This window comes from Scyliorhinus canicula, chromosome 4 (assembly GCF_902713615.1).
Source record: "Scyliorhinus canicula chromosome 4, sScyCan1.1, whole genome shotgun sequence".
In the NCBI taxonomy this organism is placed as follows: domain Eukaryota; kingdom Metazoa; phylum Chordata; class Chondrichthyes; order Carcharhiniformes; family Scyliorhinidae; genus Scyliorhinus; species Scyliorhinus canicula.
In genome coordinates this window covers 150655650-150673998 of record NC_052149.1, presented here as the reverse complement: position 1 = coordinate 150673998, position 18349 = coordinate 150655650, and the positions used below count along the sequence as shown (strand labels likewise).

The following is an 18349-nucleotide window of genomic DNA, read 5'->3' as shown; positions in this document are numbered from 1 at the left end:
AGGATTTGGATCTTAGCTTAAGGAGGCATGGCCATTCCTCACTTGAGGACTATGGCAGCTAAGATAACATTTGGTCCAGCAGTATAATGTGGTCACAGCAGGCAGCACGCATGCTTGCCATTCAATAATGGAAGTTGGGGATTTACCATCACGAGGTACCATTTATAAAATAATAATAATATCTTTATTGTCACAAGTAGGCTTACATTGCAATGAAGTTACTGTGAAAAGCCCCTAGTTGCCACATTCCAGAGCCTGTTCGGGTACACAGAGGGAGAGTTCAGAATGTCCAAATCACTACCAGCATGTCTTTCGGGACTAGTGGGAGGAAACGGGAGTACCCGGAGGAAACCCATGCAGACACGGGGAGAACGTGCAGGCTCCGCACCGACAGTGACCCAGCCAGGAATCAAATCTGGGACCCTGGCAGTGTAAAGCCACAGTGATCTGTTGCATACTTTAAAACAAAGTGTGTAGAGAGATTCTGTCTGCAGCAACCCACTATGGAGTCAGAAATCAGTCAATTTTAGTTATATAAAGCTCTAGGCCCTTTGACCCCATTTAGAGTAGTATTCAATTCTGGGCACTGCATGTTGGGAATTATATGTTGGCCCTGGAAGGAGTGCAGCGCAGATTGCCTAGAATGATCTGGGTTAAATGAGCAAAATTATAAGGACATGTTGAATAGAGTAGGCATGTATTCTTTTGAGCATAGAAGATTAAGGGTGATCTAATTGAGATGTTCAAGATGATTAAAGGATTTGACAGGATAGATAGAGGGAAAAATCGTCTGGTGGGGAACACAGAAGGCGGCAGCATAAGCTTAAAATTAGAGTTGGCTATTCAGGGATGATATCAGGAAGTACTTGTCCATGTAAGGAATGGTGGAAATCTCAAACTTCCTCCCCAGAAAGCTTCTCTGAGGCTTAGTTAATTGAACATTTCTCAACTGAGATGGATAGATTTTGTTAGGCGTGGGTATTAATGATTACAGAATGGTGGAATTCTCCCATGCCCCCCAACAGTGGGTTTAATGGCGATGGTGGGGGAGAGGGGGTTTGAGGAGAATTTAGAAAGAGCCCAAAAAATCGTTTTTACACCGGCTTGAATTTCCCACAGGCATACCATAATGGATCATAGTGGCTTATGGCCACCATGAAACTGATTTGCACCCCGCCAATGGGATGGAGATGAAGGCCTGACCGGATTCTTACCCCATTCCTGATTCTCTGTGACACCAGCGGGAACACGCACGGGTCCAGAACACATCTCAACTAGGCGTGAGTAAGTCGGGACTTAACTGAAAAATGCCTCTGGAATTCGAGACGCAGGCCGTCTGCAACAATGGACCCCTGAACACCACAATAGTGTGTTGGGGAGGGTGGAAGGGCGGGAGGGAGGGAGTTGCGGTAGCATCTACAAGTGGATCTTCCACATTCAGTGTCATTGAGGAGGTCCACCATCCAGCCTCAGAATACTCCTGGAGATCCATCTTTGTTCATCAATGGTAGGTCAGTGATGTTGGGTGCCTTTTAAATATGGCTCCCAGATATACTGGCATGATGTGCACCATGTAGCCCACCCCGTCACGGAATATGCCATTAAACCCCTGGACCGTGCGGAGTCTGCACATTGGTTAGCACAGTTGCTTCACAGCTCCAGGGTCCCAGGTTCGATTGCCGCCTTGGGTCACTGTCTGTGCGGAGTCTGCATGTTCTCCCCGTGTCTGAGTGAGTTTCCTCCGGGTGCTCCAGTTTCCTCCCACAGTCCAGGAATGTGCAGGTTAGGTGGATTGGCCATGATAAATTGCCCTTAGTGTCCAAAAATGTTAGGTGGGGTTACTGGGTTACGGGGATAGGGTGGAGTAGTGGGCTTACATAGGGTGCTCTTTCCAAGGGCTGGTGCTGATTTGATGGGCCAAATGGCCTCCTTCTGCATTGTAAATTCTATGATTCCATGCATAATTAATGAGGTTGGGGGTGGAAGATATGGCATGGTTTCCTGTCAGTTTTGTAGTGGGAAGCATTCCCCGTCCCCTAGCCCTCTCCTTGGGACTTAGTCCCAGATTGGGGAATTCCATTAGTAAATGAAGTTCAGATCCAGATCTGGTATTGAGTAGTGGAGCAATCTGAGCAGGTTCTACGGTATTGTACGGTATGGTAGCACAGTGGTTAGCACTGTGCTACTTCACAGCGTCAGGGACCCAGGTTCGATTCCGAGCTTGGTTCACTGTCTGTGCATGTTCTCCCCGTGTCTGCGTGGGTTTCCTTCAGGCGTTCCGGTTTCCTCCCACAAGTCCCGAAAGATGTGCTTGTGAGGTCAATTGGACATTCTGAATTCTCCCTCAGTGTACCTGAACAGGTGCCAGAGTGTGGCGACTAGGGGATTTTCACAGTGACTTAATTGCAGTGTTAATGTAAACCTACTTATGACACTAATAAAAATTATTGTTGTTGTAAAAGTCTGATTCATGATTTGAATCAAAATCCAGACTGCAGGCATTTTATCGTTATTCCTGACCTTCAAACATATCTCTCTGGGAAAAAAAGGCTTACAGCTACAAAGTACTATTCACAAGTGCCAGGTGTCTCAAAGCACTTTACAGCCATTGAAGTACTTTTGAAGTTTGGGCACGATTGTAATGTGGGAAACATGGCAGCTAGCTTGCCTGTGGAAAGCTCCAACAAACAGCAAATTATAGGATGATCAGTTTTTGAGACGTTGGTCGAGGAATAAATGTTGGTCAGGACATTGAGGGGTTAACTCCTCTACTCTTCTTCAAATTATAGTATCATAGAATCCCTACAATGCAGAAGGGGACCATTCAGTCCATCGAGTCTGCCGACCACCTAGGCCCAGAGCCCCACCCTATCCCCACCTAAACCTGCACATCTTTGGACACTAATGGCCAATATTTTTTAGCATGGTGAATCCACCGAACCTGTACATCTTTGGACTGTGGGAGGAAACTGGAGCACCCGGAGGGAACCCACGCAGTCACGGGAAGAAGGCGCAAACTTCACACAGAGAGTCACCCTCGACCAGAATTGAACCCAGGTCCCTGGCACTGTGAAACAGTAATGCTAACCACTGTGCCACCATTATTATGCCGTGAGATATTGTACATCCTTCGGAGAGGTCAGACAGGGCCTCGGCTTAGCACCCTATCTCCAATATCAACCCCACCCCCCCCCCCTCCCAAGCATTGCAGAATTCTCTCAGTGCAGCGCTTAGCATCAAATTTCATTTTAGCGCTTAAGTCCTGAGGTGAAACTTGAACCCAGAACCTCATGACTCAAGAGTGCCACCAAGAGAGCCACAGATAACGCAAATATTGTGGTTTATACATTTAAGGATACATTTTCTCTTTATTTTCTACACACATTATGCAGAAAAATATCAGCTGGAATTCTCTGGCCATTGGGATTTCCTGTTCCCGTTGGCAGCGCATCCCAGCCCATGGGTTTCCCAGAAGCGTGGGGTGGATTCACTGGGAAATCCCATTACAAGTAGTTGGAGTACAGAATCTCGCTGCACGTGAGCAGCGCGCTGCCGAGAAACCCGCACGGGGGGACCGGAGAATCCCGCCCATCATATAAAACAAAATGGACGGGAATTGGTTCTATTGTGAACCCTTGGTTGAAAGGCAAAGGCCCACACACGTCAGACTAAACGCCATAATTTAAAAGAGGGGGAAAATGATTTTAAAAACATCAAAACCTAAGCAAATGTCAGAATACTGAAGAAGTTTAATTGCAGTTTTACTCCAAGAGGTGACAGTTACCGAGCAAAAATAAAAAGCACACAAGCATACTTTCTCTGATCCTTGCATACCCAACAAGCAGTCCTTGAAAAATATCTTGTTCCACTTTCCAGAAACGTGCTGAGAATTTCAGCCTATTTCCCCCTAAATTTGGCTCAGGGGACAATTTAAAACTAGAAAGGTTGAGGACCGAGTCGCCCATTTCCTTTCCTTGGCTGTCAGTCAACGTTGTGCGAATCACTGCCAAATATCCCCAACAGGAGAAGATAAATCCACAAATAGGAGATGTTTTGTTACTTGAAAATCTGATTAAAAGCTTGAAGTATTTCCCATTTTTTAATACTGTAAACCAGATAGTTCTGTCTGAATAAATCTCCAACCCCCCCCTCACACCCCACCTTCATCCAGAAGGGGAAAAATAACAAATTCTTCACTTCTTCTTGCCCCATTGATTCTTTGAGACATGCAAGCACAGCAGTCTCGCACCCATTTTGAATCCACTAACTCACTCCAATCCTCAACAAATGTAAATCTGCTGACCACTGCAGACTGCTGTTGGTGACTCAAATTCATGGGAGGTTATTCTGTGTACATGGATGAAATTCAGTGTGGAACAGATGGGGCGGCCCAATGCAGCAAAATCTACTTGCTTCCATATTTCCCAAGCGTGTCTTCACTCGTGCGTTGACAGGGTGACAAAGAATGCTTGGAAAAGAATATACGCACTCTCTGTGATAGCCTTCTCCTCCTCTTTCCCTTGTGCATCTGTGCTTTCTCTCTCTACCCATGTGCTGTTATCTCACACTTGTAGTACTACATTTTTCTTTCCCTCCCTGTCCATAGCTTATTTCTGTTGTTTCTCTCTCTTTCTCGCTTACTGGGGTTTTCTCTTACCTTCTTTTCATGTGTCTTTCAATTTGGATTTTTCTTTAACTCTGTATCTCATTTGCCATTGGACTCTTGACAGGGCTGAAGGGAGTGGGGGAGATTGCGGGGGGAGGCCTGGAGGTGGGCTATGGGGCCGCGGTGAACAGGCACGGAACACCATTGCCTCAGCCTGCAAGGCAACCATGCGGCTGCGCACGCTGCTGACTTCCTACTGTGAACTTAGTGCCATGGGTCATATGGGTGTCCTCTGACCCCTGCCACATGGAATGGGCGTGCTCCAGCACAATCAGTGACATCTTACTGGCTGGAATGAGCGTATGTGGAGAGTGGAGTACTAGTATGCGGCTGGGGCTTGTCAGCCTCGCAAGTGCCAATCCCGGCCCCGGTGAATCGGGCACCATTTTTCATTGAAATCAATCGTGTTCCACCTGGCGCTGGTGCTAGCCCATTAACAGATCCGAAATTGCTCCGGGACCAGCGCCAAAGTTGCTGTCGTAGAAGTCTCCAAAACTTAAATACTAAAAATCTATATTCGCAATGACAAAATATTTGGCAGGATAGATAACAGAGAAATTGGGTGGCATTTTCTAACGCCCTCTCATGGTGTTTTGCAGCAGTGGAGGTGGGCCACCATTGGCTGATGACAGGATCCTCTGGTCCTGCAACTGTCAAGGTTTCCCCATTGTTTGCACCCTCTGGTGGCAGAGGGCCACTGTCAGCGGGACCGGACAATCCCGCCTGTGGGGAAGGCCAGAAAGGTTTGGCCACTATTTCCTCTGCTGATGGAATCAAGAATGAGAAAATACAGGGTGAGATTCTCTGATCCTGAGGCTAAGTGTTGACGCCGTCGGAAACACCGTCGCGTTTCCCGACGGCGTCAACACGGCCCCAGGGTCAACAATTCTGGCTCCTACAGGGGGCCAGCACGGCGCTGGAGCAGTTCACGCCGCTCCAGCTGCTGATCTGACCGTGGAATGGCTGCCAGGGGATGCACGCATGTGCAGTGGGTCCGGCGCGAATGCGCGCGTGCGCTGTCCCACCGGTGTGATCTCCGCGCATGCGCGGCGTCTCCCTTGTCCGCGTCGGCCCCAACCCAACATGGTGCAGGAGTACAGGTGCCGGCGCAGAAGAAAGGAGGCCGGGAGACAGAGAGGCCGGCCCACCAATCGGTGGGTCCCGATCGCAGGTCAGGCCATATCAGAGGCACCCCCCAGCAGAGTCGGACCCCCCTCCCTCCCACAGGCCACCACCCCACCCTTCAACTGCGAGTTCCCGCCGGTTGAGAGGTGTGGACGGCGCCGGCGGGACTCGACTCGGCATTTCCACGACGGCCGCTCGGCCCATCCCGGCCCGAGAATCGGTGGGCCGGCTGCGTAGAGTGGCCTGCGACCGGCGCTGAGCCAACGACGCCGGCGCCAATGGCGCCAATTCTCCGCTCTGCGGAGAATCGTATGCCGGCGTCAGGGCGGCGTGGCACGATTCGCGCCGGTCACGGGTATTCTCCCGCCCGGCCCGAGAGAATCCCGCCCATAATCTTAAAATCAGAGCTCGGCCATTTGGGTGGGTACACTTTTTTCCACAAAAAGATTAGTAGAAATTTTGAACTCTTTCCCTGAACAAACTGCGACTGCCGGAGTCAATTGGACTTTTCAAGATGGAGATCTTTTTTGGTGAGTGTAACAAGATACTTACAGGAAAGGTAAGAAAATAGAATTATGATCCATGTAGTGTTCAGGTGATCTGTGTTTGATTGTGAGAGTCTGGTAAATAATCACTGCTCACTGTGCTTGATTAGTTCAGCGCAGATTAGACACCGCAGGAAGCTGCCAGAAGCTGAGCTGCAAGTGCAGATGTTTTGTGAATGCAGAGATACTTTAAAACTCTTGTAAATAAATCTGTTGCACACCGAGAAACTAGAGTCATTTCTGCATTGCTCCTAATTATATAAAATATACAACAGTATGGATAAGGCATCATCTAATGGAACGATAGGGAAGACTTAAGGTGTCTAATGGCCTACTCCTGTATCTATGTTCCTATCAATTCTGAAGTATAAAGATGTTTACAATTAATCAGGAAAATTTGTCTTCAGGCCCCTTGAAATGCACATAAATTGGTTTGCAGCTTTCAGGAGGTAATATTACCATTCCTAGTTGGATGCATTTCTGGATCGGATCACGCTCCGGTGTACACCACACCCAGTACAAAACCTGCAGTATCTCTACAACTAGTAAATGAAAGTGCAGAATAGAACTGGAAACAAAAATATTTTTTGTAATACCTGTATGATCCTATGAAGAGCAAGGAGAAAACTAATATTACAAAAATACTTTGAGAGATGAATATAGGAACAAAATTGAAGTCAAAGAGGACTACAACATTCTTGTTTATTCTATTCACATTACTCTATACCACGTGCTTCAGTTTTACAAAGATACTTGCTGGGGCGATACCTTTTCATTTCTGCCCTAGAACACTTGCTTGTGCACATGATAACCTGACACCACACCAAGTTAACCATCTGAACTTATCTTGGTCATTCACATTGTCCTTTATTTATACCAACGGTTCTCAAACTGCATTCTCCAGAACCTTGGGGATCACTGTATCAATGAGATCCGGGGACGGTGTCATGGGCAAGCAGTCGAGGCACTTCCAAGGCTTAGGTGAGTGAGCAGTGGATGTGCTGTGCGCTGTCTCTCTCCCTGTTTCTCTACTACTTGTCCCCGCCCTCCCTCCCATATTCTGCTCTCTATCTGGGTTCTTGCCCTCCATGCTCCTGCTCTCTCCATGCTCCTGCTTGTCCTGTGCACTCATACTCTCTTTGTGTTTTCTCTAGGTTCCTGCTCGCTCCATCGTCCCGTTTCCATAATACTCCTGCTCTCGACGTGTGGTGACAAGAGGGACACCCATCCCTCTGATATTTGCAAATAAACACCAATTTTCTTAAAATAATTATTAACTGTCTCTTTACACGCTGCACTTTTACATTATGAAAAAATAGAAAATAGGAGCAGGAGGCGGCCATTTGGCCCTTCAAGCTTGCTCCACCATTATTAAGATCATGGCTGATCATCCAACTTAATAGCGAGCTTTCCCCTCATTTCTTTTGATCCCTTTCGTCTCAAGAGCTATATCTGACTTCTTCTTGAAAACATACAATGTTTTGGCCTCAGCTACTTTCTGGGTGAAGAAAGTTCTCCTCATCTCTGTCCTAAATGGCCTACCCCGTATCACCAGACTGTCACCCCGGGGTTCTAGACTCCCCTACCGTCGGGAACTTCCTTATAAGTACCGAACGGTGTTATAATTTCAATGGGGGACGGGTGTGGATAATTACAAATCACTTTGAAAAGAGGTCCAACAACTAAACATTTTTGAGAACCACTTTTCGATATTGTTCATGGTCTCCCTGTGGTAATAAACCTTCCCACAGCTGCATTGGAAGGTCTGGTGACCTGCTTACAGGGTACCTTGTAACGTCCATTGGGAAAAAGTGCTCGCTATTGTGGAGCTTACACAAGAGGAAGGGCGGACACTTAGTAAGCTGAAACGTTCCACCAACCTTTAACCATTACAGGTCACCAACAGATACAACATTGTCTATATTTCAATTGTAATTCATCAGTTGAGAAAAACTTTGAAATGTCCTCTGGATGAGAAAGATTCTATATAGATGCAAGCTCTTTCTTTTGCAAGCCCTTCAGGACAAGTATTTGCAGCTTTCATAGAACCAGTGAAGTGTTATGTAAGAGGTTGTTTCAGGACCCGACATGGTGTGCGAATTTCAATACAACTGGAAAGAAGAACAAACTATTCCAAAGAACCAAAAATGGAGTCAAAGGCCATTGGTGTACTTACTGATGATGATAAGGGTATAGTTGAGATGGATGCTGCCAAACCCATTAGTTGCTCTGCAGACGTAGACTCCCGCATCCTCCACTTCCACCTCCTTGATCTTAAGACCATGCTGAAGGACTCGGAACCTAGTCCAGCCACTGTGGATGGTGCGTCCATCTTTGATCCACATGGTCAGAGGTGGAGGGTCGCCTTCCACTGGACATGCCAACCTGACTGTGCGGCCAAGCATCACCGGCTGCCGGCTCATCACTTTCTTAGCAATTCTCGGAGGACCTGGACACAGGCAATAAGGAGAAGTCAGCAGTTAGTAATGGTACAAATGATACCTCAGAATACAAGAGTACTTCACTGATATTCACCGCAACATTATCATTTATTTTCCATTTGTGTTCTATTGGTGTACTGAGCCATGTTTAGAGTTTAGTTATTGTTAGTTTATGGTGCCCTAGGGGTCTTGCCATAATATTTTAATACATCAGGCTGGAGTAACATCTTGTCAGCTGTACAGGCTGATCTTGAAAGGCCTAAATGCAGGTGATTGGTCCATTTCATCCAACTGATTATTTAATGTGGATTGAGACATAATAGGAAATAGACCAAGTTCAAAACATCACGTCCTTCACCCGAACAAGAAGTTCTTTAAAATCTTCCAAATGACTCATGTCAGCTCAACAAGTCAACTAGACTCCTCACTCACAGAACAGGAGGAGGCCATTTAATGCCTCGCCGTCATTCAATTAGCTTAATGCTGATCGGTGGCCTAACTCCCTGGCCAGCCTCTGTCCTACATCCCTTATACCATTGGCCAACAAGATCTCAGATTTAAAATTAACAGATCAAGCATCAGTTGCCATTTGTGGAAGTGAGTTTCAAAGCTCTGCCTGCTCCTCGCAAATAGTTCAGACAGTCACTCAGCTGTCACACACTCCACTCCACATGGAAGCTCCCAAGCTCACGTGCCAGAACGGAATCCCACCAAGCACTTGAACAAACACAGTGAAAGCATTCCTTGAAATGAGCGCGTAGTGTGGTCCGCATCTAAGACTACCACCACCACAATATATCTTAAGCACTTTATCATGTCCCCATTAAAACATTAATCTAATGTGTTACACACCTCTGTAATTAAAGAATAATTGCCCTCGTTTAGCCTTAGCTCCACACCAGACATTAGCAATCAAACGTTACAGGTAACATCATCAATCACCCTATCCTAAAACATATACCAACCAGTCTGAATCAGTGTCAAACAGTGCTTCCTTCCCTCTATTGAATCACAGTTTGACCCGATAGCTCATAAATGTTAAAGCACACTGTTGTATTATGCTGCTTCGGATAACACAGGCTGCTACTTGATGCAGTCTTAACTAAAGGATGCTCCAGACTCTGAAATGAGTTCAACGTGTTTATTGAACTATTACCACAGTTCTCAAATGAGTTCAACTCTCTGCTGATCTAACTGTAGTAACTCAGTCTAACTGTACCAGCTTGCTCTAAGCCACGTGCTGCGGTGTGATGCTGCTGATCAACCCTGTCTAACTCTCTAGATGTCTGTCTGTGGAAAGAGGCAGGGTGTGAGTGCATCATCCCTTTTATAGTGTTTATGTCATGCCCCCTTGTGGTGATGCCACCTCTGAGTGTCCTGACTGCCCATTGGTTGTGTACTATTCTGAGTGTTCATTGGTTGCATTTTTGCATAACATGACACACACATTATAGACTGCCTGCCAGTCCCAAAATAGGAGAGAGACTGAAAGCTTTGTGCATGACTAAGAACAGGTCTGGGTGTTCATGGGATTGTGTGCTTGAATGTGTGTGTATGTGAAGGTGTGAATATTGCACATATGTTTGTGCACATGTGTGTGTAACTAAATGTGAATGTATTTGCATATCTGGTTGCATGTGAGGGTTGAATGGCTAGGCTGTAATTTCTGTGGTAGCAGAAGAGGAGACAGAGCAGTGCCTGCAGATTTTGGGTTTCCGCTTAACAGCGGTTTCTGGTCTTTCAGAAACTGTGCTCCTAACGCATTCCCACTCTAGCAGGGAGCACCGGTCAGTGAGAGATCACAATACTAGAGGCCAACTTCACTGTGTGAAGCTCCCTGCTGGGATTGGTAGTGTTTATAGCTCTAACAGACCTCTGGGCCTAGTTTCAATTAGAGACAACCCACTCTGTCTGCTTTGCATTTAGACACAGCTACTAGAGGTGAAAGTTCATCATTCACACTTGAATATGACCACCCACCCAATTCTCTTTTCTAAAAAAAACTTTCTTAAAAAAGGACTTTTTTTGTACACAACAGTGATACATTATCCTGGATCATAAAGTGCTTCTCACAGCATTTGCCGTGCCAACCATCCATACACACTCCTTATTTATTCAGCAGGGCAAAGGTTAACGGAAAGTGAAAATATCATGTGATGTTTTACTGAAATGGATTTCAGCTTCAAGCCTGTGTTTCTTGGATGTGGCGATCCCCATACTCTTTCTCCGTCGTGTTCCCAGTTCTTTGCATTCCCAGTTATGAATTTCCACCCCTGGAGGTTCCTTTGCTGCGTTTATATTGGAATGTTCCTGTGCCAGAGACCTGGCAAGTGTGTATCTTGGATGGCGCTGCAGCATCACATCTATTCAAATCATTTCCTGTTGCATTACCAGCCTGTTCCAAACAGCAACTTCTTATTTTCACTTCGGATATGAATGAATCATTTGTGAACATAGTTTGTTAATGGGTTATCTTTGCTTTGCAGAGGCAGGGCAGGCTGGTAATTGAGATTTAAATAACCACTTGGTGACAAAAGGCCAAAATCACTGATAGTTGATTGCTTTTCTTACAATGTTACTTCACATTTTCCCTCCTCACCACAACCAGCGCCAACTCTGCCTGTACGGTGCTTTCATTCGTACTGCCCGTCCAATTCAATTGATCACAAGTGAGGGCAATTATGTCCCTCACTTTAAATTAGTGAACTTTCACTCTCCAACGGATTGGCAGAGAGCAGTCAGGCTTGGAAATCTGCCTTGCAAACTACATTAAACGCACTCCAACCCCCCCCCCCCCCACACACACACCCACCACCACCACCCCCCCCCCCCCCCCCCCCCCCCACCACCCCGATCCACAACCCCCCCCACCCCGATCCACAACCACAGCACTGTCCTTCCCAGCCAGGAATGCTGAGGCCATTCTTTACTGTCGATTGGGAAATCTGGCACAGACCAGAATGACCATTTGTAAGAAGTGTTGTACTAGAAGCTCAGTGAACACTGAGCTTGAGGGCAGAAGTGAAAAGCAGCTGGTGAAGTAGCACGGAACGCACAGTGGGTCAGTGAGAAGGTGTTTTTTTTTTAGCTGCTTGCGGAAACAGGAAAAGGAGGTGACAAGGTGAAGGAATTTCAAGGTGGAGTTCCAGACAGCAGGGACATGCTGGCTGACCAGCCTGGTGACCCCCCCCCCCCCCCCCCCCCCCCCCCACCATGCACTCTTAACGCTCAAAGCTACAGCAGAAAACTTATCTACCAACTGAGCTATAGCGAGGGGAGTAAAACACCTTCTTAAACAAAAGGCTTTCTTTCTTCTTCTTAACTTGAATTGGGCTGTTTAAGAAATAGAAAAGGAAAGAAGAAAATATACAGGAAATAAAATCGGTAAAACAGCAAATAATAAAAAAAACAAAGATTTAATTTAGAATTCTCGATTCTGCCAGCTCTTTCTTCACGATTATTTATTTCTTGAAATCGTGCCTGATAATTACAGATCTGATCCAAGTATAATTCCTACATAATCGCAGAATGGAATTCTGATATATCAAATCATTTACACTTTCCTCATCGGGTTTTGAATTCCCAATCCAGGCATAACACTTGCATCCATCATCTTGATCCAACGATAATATTTCTCTCAATTCCTCTGGTTTTCAGATTCCTCTGCAGGCTGAATATTGGGAGCTCACTGCCGACACGCATGCTCAAGCTGCCAGCTACACTCTCACCTTCCTCAGGACCCTGTGTCTCACACAGGCAGCCAGTCAAAAGCTCTGTCTTAAAGCCCCTCCAGCCCTCTGAAATCTATGTGCTTTTCCAAATATGGCCCCTTAACATCTCCAATTATCATTGCTCCAGCATTGGCGCCCATGCTTTCAGCTGCCAATGTCCCAAGTTCGCCAATTCCCTCCTGTAGAAGTTCTGGGTTCCCAAACACTGACAACAAAGACTTGTAGCAAACAAGACTTTGTTCACAAGCTGAGCTGCTACTGCCGTCTTACACTTTGCCTGCGCTCCGGGGAGAACTCCCGTGCTCCCGTCATGTGACCCACTTTTGTAGCCGTATCATCACGTGACCATTTGGTCTATACCTCCCCCAACCACTCCACATCACTGCACCATCCCTTCTCCTTTTAAACGCTCCTTCCACTTTCCCCAAGCTTTGGTCACCTGTCCTAATATCTCTGCTCTGATAGGCTCTGATGGTGCTCCAGTGAAGCAATTTGGGGTGTCGCTATAATGTTAAAGTTACTGGCGATGGACGGTCACTGTTTACTCAGGGAGTCTAGGTTGCTGTGGTAATGTGCACTTTGCACATGCACGTTGTAATCTTGAGTTATGGAGAGTGAACTTCGTCTTTCCGTCACATGGCTGACGAGGAATCCCTCCCGCACTTACCATCTGGTGCTGTTGGAAAGATTTGCAGATCGATAATTAACCCGTTTGACTGCGTTATGAATTTTGGTCATCGAGTCCTGGGGAGGGGTTTGAACCCAGGGCTTCTGGCTTAGAGGCACGAGTGCTACCCATTGCGCCACAAGACCATTAAAGGTGCCGCAGAAGTATAAATTGATATTAAACCCTTCGTCTCAATTGCTATCTACCTGCACTATCGTATCTCTTTGACCCTGACTATTGTTTTTGTCTCTTTTGTTGTGGCAGAGGTTGGTGAGATACCAAGGTTATATTGTTGTCTATGCAAGCTGTGAGAGTGGGGAAATGTTTGGAGCAAAAGGAAAAGAGCAAATTGAAATGGGAGAAAAGAAAGAGAAAGAAAACCGGTACAGCTTGAGCAAGAAGAGAGAAGACAGGCAAAGGGAGAAAGATAACCGCCGGAGGGAATGAGATTATATGCATGGGGGGGGGAATGCTGACTGTTGGAAGTTGAGTGGAACAGGAGTCAAAATCGAAGTTCCTTTCTTGACGTAATGCTGTTCACAGAATTTTTACGGCGCAGAAGGCGGCCATTTGGCTCATCATGTCTGCACTGACTCTCCAAATGCATCATGACTTTGCGGCATTCCTCTGCCTTTTCCCCATACCCCTGCACATTGCATCTAATTCCAGTAATCATCTGGGGCCCTCTTGAATGCTTCAATTGAATCTGCCTCCATCACACTTCCAGGCAGTGCATTCCAGAATTGAGCCACTCGTTATGTGAAAATCGTTCTTCTTGCATCGCATTTGCTTCTTCGCAAATCACATTAAATCTGTACTCTCTCATTTCTGATCTTTTTACGAGCGGGAAGCATTTCTCCCTATCCCCTCATGATTTTGAACATCTCGATCAGACCGCCTCTTAGCCTACTTCTCTCCAAGGAGAACAGGCCCAATCTATCTTCATAACTGAAGTTTGTAATCCTTGAAACCATTCTTATAAACCTCTTCTGCACTTCCTGCAACATATCCTTCCCATAGCGTAGCACCCAGAACTTTACACAATATTCCAGCTGAGGTCTAACGAGTGTCTTGTATAAGTTCAGCATAACCTTCCTGCTCTTGTACTCTATATCTTTATTAATAAAGCCCAGAATACTATATGCTTTGTGAACTGCCCCCTCCACTTGTCTTGCCGTCTTCAATGATCTATGTACATATTGATGTAGGAGCGGTTTCAAGACCTGTGTATTGAGTCAGCTTCCACGTGGGGTTATTCCCTGTGGCTCAACTCAGTACAGAGAGGAACAAACACAACGACAACCTGGACAAGATGGCTATTTAACCAAGCTTGTTACGTGTACACGGAGAACAGACTGGATATCTGCCAAGACCTGTTCTGCCGAACAAAGACCAGAACACAGTACCTATACAATGTTCAAAAATCAATAGGCTACCCCAGCTGGACGCGATCCAATCCCTGAAGCTGCCACGTTTAAACTTATCCAATAGAATTGCAAGCGGTGTTTAAGCTTCACCCAATAGAATTGCAAGCAGCTCATGACTAATCCTCATTCTGACAGCTATGTACAATCCCAGCAGCCTGTGCTGACTGTTTGTGAGAAATAGAATAACAGAACCAGCTCCCTGGATTGTTTAACAAAGTCAGGATGTCAGAAGTAATGTCCTTTTGGTCAAGTTAGCTATCCTAAATCCCATTTGATTACTTATTACTGCTATGTCCTAAAAATATATGTTTAATGATTAATAATGATTACTCAGTACTCTAATTCATCTCAATCCTTAATAAAGTAACTTATGTAAAACTACTCAAGTGGCATGCTAACTATTCAGTTTTAAGAGGTATCATCGCTGAACCCCCTCCCGCCCCCTTACCATATACACCCAGGTCCCACTGCTCCTGCACCCCTTGTAGAATTTTACCCCTTCTTTAATATATGTTTCTCCATGTTCTTCCTACCAAAATGCATCACCTCACAATTCTCTGCATTGAACTTCATCTGCCACCTATCTGTCCAGTCCACCAACATGTCTATGTCCTTTTGATGTTCTATTCTGTTCTTTAGAATACATTAGAACAGTACAGCACAGAACAGGCCCTTCGGCCCTCGATGTTGTGCCGAACAATGATCACCCTATTTAAACCCACGTAACCCGTATCCCAACAATCCCCCCATTAACCTTACACTACGGGCAATTTTAGCATGGCCGAGCCACCTAACCCGCACATCTTTGGACTGTGGGAGGAAACCGGAGCACCCGGAGGAAACCCACGCACACACGGGGAGGTCGTGCAGACTCCACACAGACAGTGACCCAGCCGGGAATGGAACCTGGGACCCTGGAGCTGTGAAGCATTGATGCTAACCACCATGCTACCGTGAGGCCCCGAAGGTCTCTTCACAGTTTACAATACTTCCAAGTTTTGTGTTATCTGCAAACTTTGAAACTGTCCCCTGCACACCAAGATCATTAATATGTATCAGGAAAAGCAAGGGTCCCAATACTGACACCTGGAGAACACCATTACAAACCTTCCTCCAGCCTGAAAAATATCCATTGACTATTGCTCTCTGCTTTCAATTTTCAGCCAATTTTGTATCCTCATTGCTGCTGCCGCTTTTATTCAATGAGCTATAACCTTTCTCACAAGTCTGTTGTGTGGCACTGTATCAAATGCCTTCTGAAAGTCCATGTGCACCACATCACCAGCATTACTCTCATCAACTCTTTCTGCTACCTCCTTAAAAAACTCCAGAGAGTTAATTAAACACAATGAAATCCATGCCACTCTTCCTAAACAACCCATTTGGTTACTTATTCCATCCTGAATAATTGTTTCGAGAAGCTTTCCCACTACTGATGTTAAAATGGCTTCAGTAATTGCTGGGGCTATCTTTACAATATTTTTTGAACAAGGGCGTATTGTTTTCAATTCTCCAGTCCTCTGGCACCTCCCCCAAGTCTTGGGAAGACTGAAAGATTATGGTCAGCATCCCTGCAATTTCCATTCTCACTTCTTTCTATATCCTTGGATGCATGTTATCTGGTCCTGGTGCCTTATCAACTTTCACTACCGACAGTCTATTCAACACTTGCTCCTGATCAATTGTGAATCCTTCTAGGGACAGAATATACTCATCTGTTGCTATTTACCTCAGCCATGGCCCCTGCCTCCATGTGTCAATACCATTTTAGGTCCCACTACTCCTTTTCCCACAATTTTACTATTTATATGCTTATAGAAGACTTATAGAAAAATTGTTTTCACAATGATTCAGACACTTGTTGGACACGTAATTTGGGTCTCGTGTTGTAATTTGGAATCCGATGCAATTTTAACGGCCTATTGAGCCACTGATGCTCTGCTCGGTAAAACCTGACAGGCGTTCAGCAATTGCCTTGTTGAGATAATTTCAGACACACCTTGGTGAGGTCTAGAGGAGCTGGAGTGGGAGCCACTGAGAAAGTTTAAGCTGTATTATAAATAGCTATCCTACTCATAGATAACGTACATCATCAGTGGTGTCAAGTCACGTGCCTTTAGAACTCAGAGAGATGTCACTGGAAGGAGCCTCGTGCTCATCTGTCCCCTCTACATAGTTGGAAATAATCACTCGCCTGAGGAAGGAGCTGTGCTCCGAAAGGTAGTGATTGCAAACAAACCTGTTGGACTTTAACCTGGTTTTGCAAGACTTTGTAAGACAGCCCAGTCCAATGCCGGTATCTCCACACCATGGAAATAATTATTTTTAATATATTTACAGTACCCAATTATCTTTTTTTTTTCCCAATTAAGGGACAATTTAGCATGGCCAATCCATCTAACGTGCACATCTTTGGGTTGTGGGGGTGAAACCCACACTGACACTGGGAGAATGTGCAAACTCCACACCGATCGTGACCCAGGGCTGGGATTCGAACCCGGTCCTCGGCGCCGTAGTCCCGGTGCTAACCACTGTGCCAGCGTGCTGCCCCTACATCATGGAACTAATTAACACATATTTGAAAATTCTAGGTATTTCTGGTCAAACACATCCTGGGCCTGTTTGATATTATTTCATGGTGGCAGTGGTAAATTAACCAATTTGCAATGATTCCCAACGAAACTGTTGATGGCAGGAAAGGAAAAAACAATGAATATACAGCAGCAAAGGAATGACTGCAACAAGGCGTTGAAAAGAAAATTGCTCATGGCATCCCAAAACAGTCAATTAAAGTAACAGATGACCATGGAAAAAGCCCTGTTTCTACCTGACCTTTCTGACCAATTTAGCAGCACACTAGAAAAACCGACACTGTAGATTCAACATGAATAGGACCGCTTCAGGGTTAGCACAGAAGCCTGAGCTAGAGCAAGTCAGTACACTTCTCAACTCTATTGGAAGCAGCACAAATGACAATTTAGTCAGACAAGGTGTTAATGAGGACACACCAACCTATGAAAATGTTACAAAAGCATTTAATTCGTACTTAAGTCTTTGGAGGAAGACTATCACAGACAGAACCTTAGCTGACGGTCTGCAGTCCAGAAAAGAACTACGGGTGGGATTCTTCGTTAGCTGATGCCAAAATTGTGAAATGTGATTTACTGGAGAATAGCTTCTGACACCAAAATCGCGGCAGGCGCCAATTTGACGCCAAAACGCAATTCTACGGCCGAGTTCCTGACAGCGTGGTTCACTTGTGCTTTTAAAAATCGTGAAAGCGGCGTGGTGGCTGCTGAGGGAGAGGGGGGGGGGGGGGGGGGGGACGGAAAGTGTCCAAAATGGCTATAGTGGACTGACAGTGGTGCCAGGGGCTTCTGCCAGGGCTGGGGGGGGGGGGGGGGGGGGGGGAGTAGTGGGGTCTGGCCAGGAAGTGGACTGTGGGGTCAGGGTGGACGGTCATGGAGCCCCATTGCTGCAGGCAGCAAGGCAACCATGCAGCTGCGTACACCGCTAACAGCTCACTTTGAACCTGGTGCCACAGGTCACATAGGTGTCCCCCAGGTGCCCTCTGGCCTCAGCCGACCCATCAGCTGTATGGGCATGCTCCAGCACAACCAGTGCCATCTTTTTGGCTGGGATAAGTGTGTGTGGGGATTGTAATGTGTATATGCGGCTGCAGCTAGTCAGCCTCCCGAGTGTCGATGACGGACCCGGCATATCCCGCATCATTTTCCAGTGGAATAG

The 18349-nt window shown here is 46.1% G+C and overlaps 1 protein-coding gene across 3 annotated transcripts in view; it reads right to left on the bottom strand.

Annotated features, from left to right (window-relative positions):
- Positions 1 to 18349, bottom strand: part of LOC119965075 (fibroblast growth factor receptor-like 1) — a 192309-nt gene that overhangs the window by 106894 nt on the left and 67066 nt on the right. For all 3 annotated transcript variants that reach the window (XM_038795338.1, XM_038795339.1, XM_038795341.1), the window contains one exon: positions 8513 to 8785. In XM_038795338.1, the coding sequence (XP_038651266.1) occupies positions 8513 to 8785 (273 nt within the window). The remainder of the gene's footprint in view (positions 1 to 8512; positions 8786 to 18349) is intronic.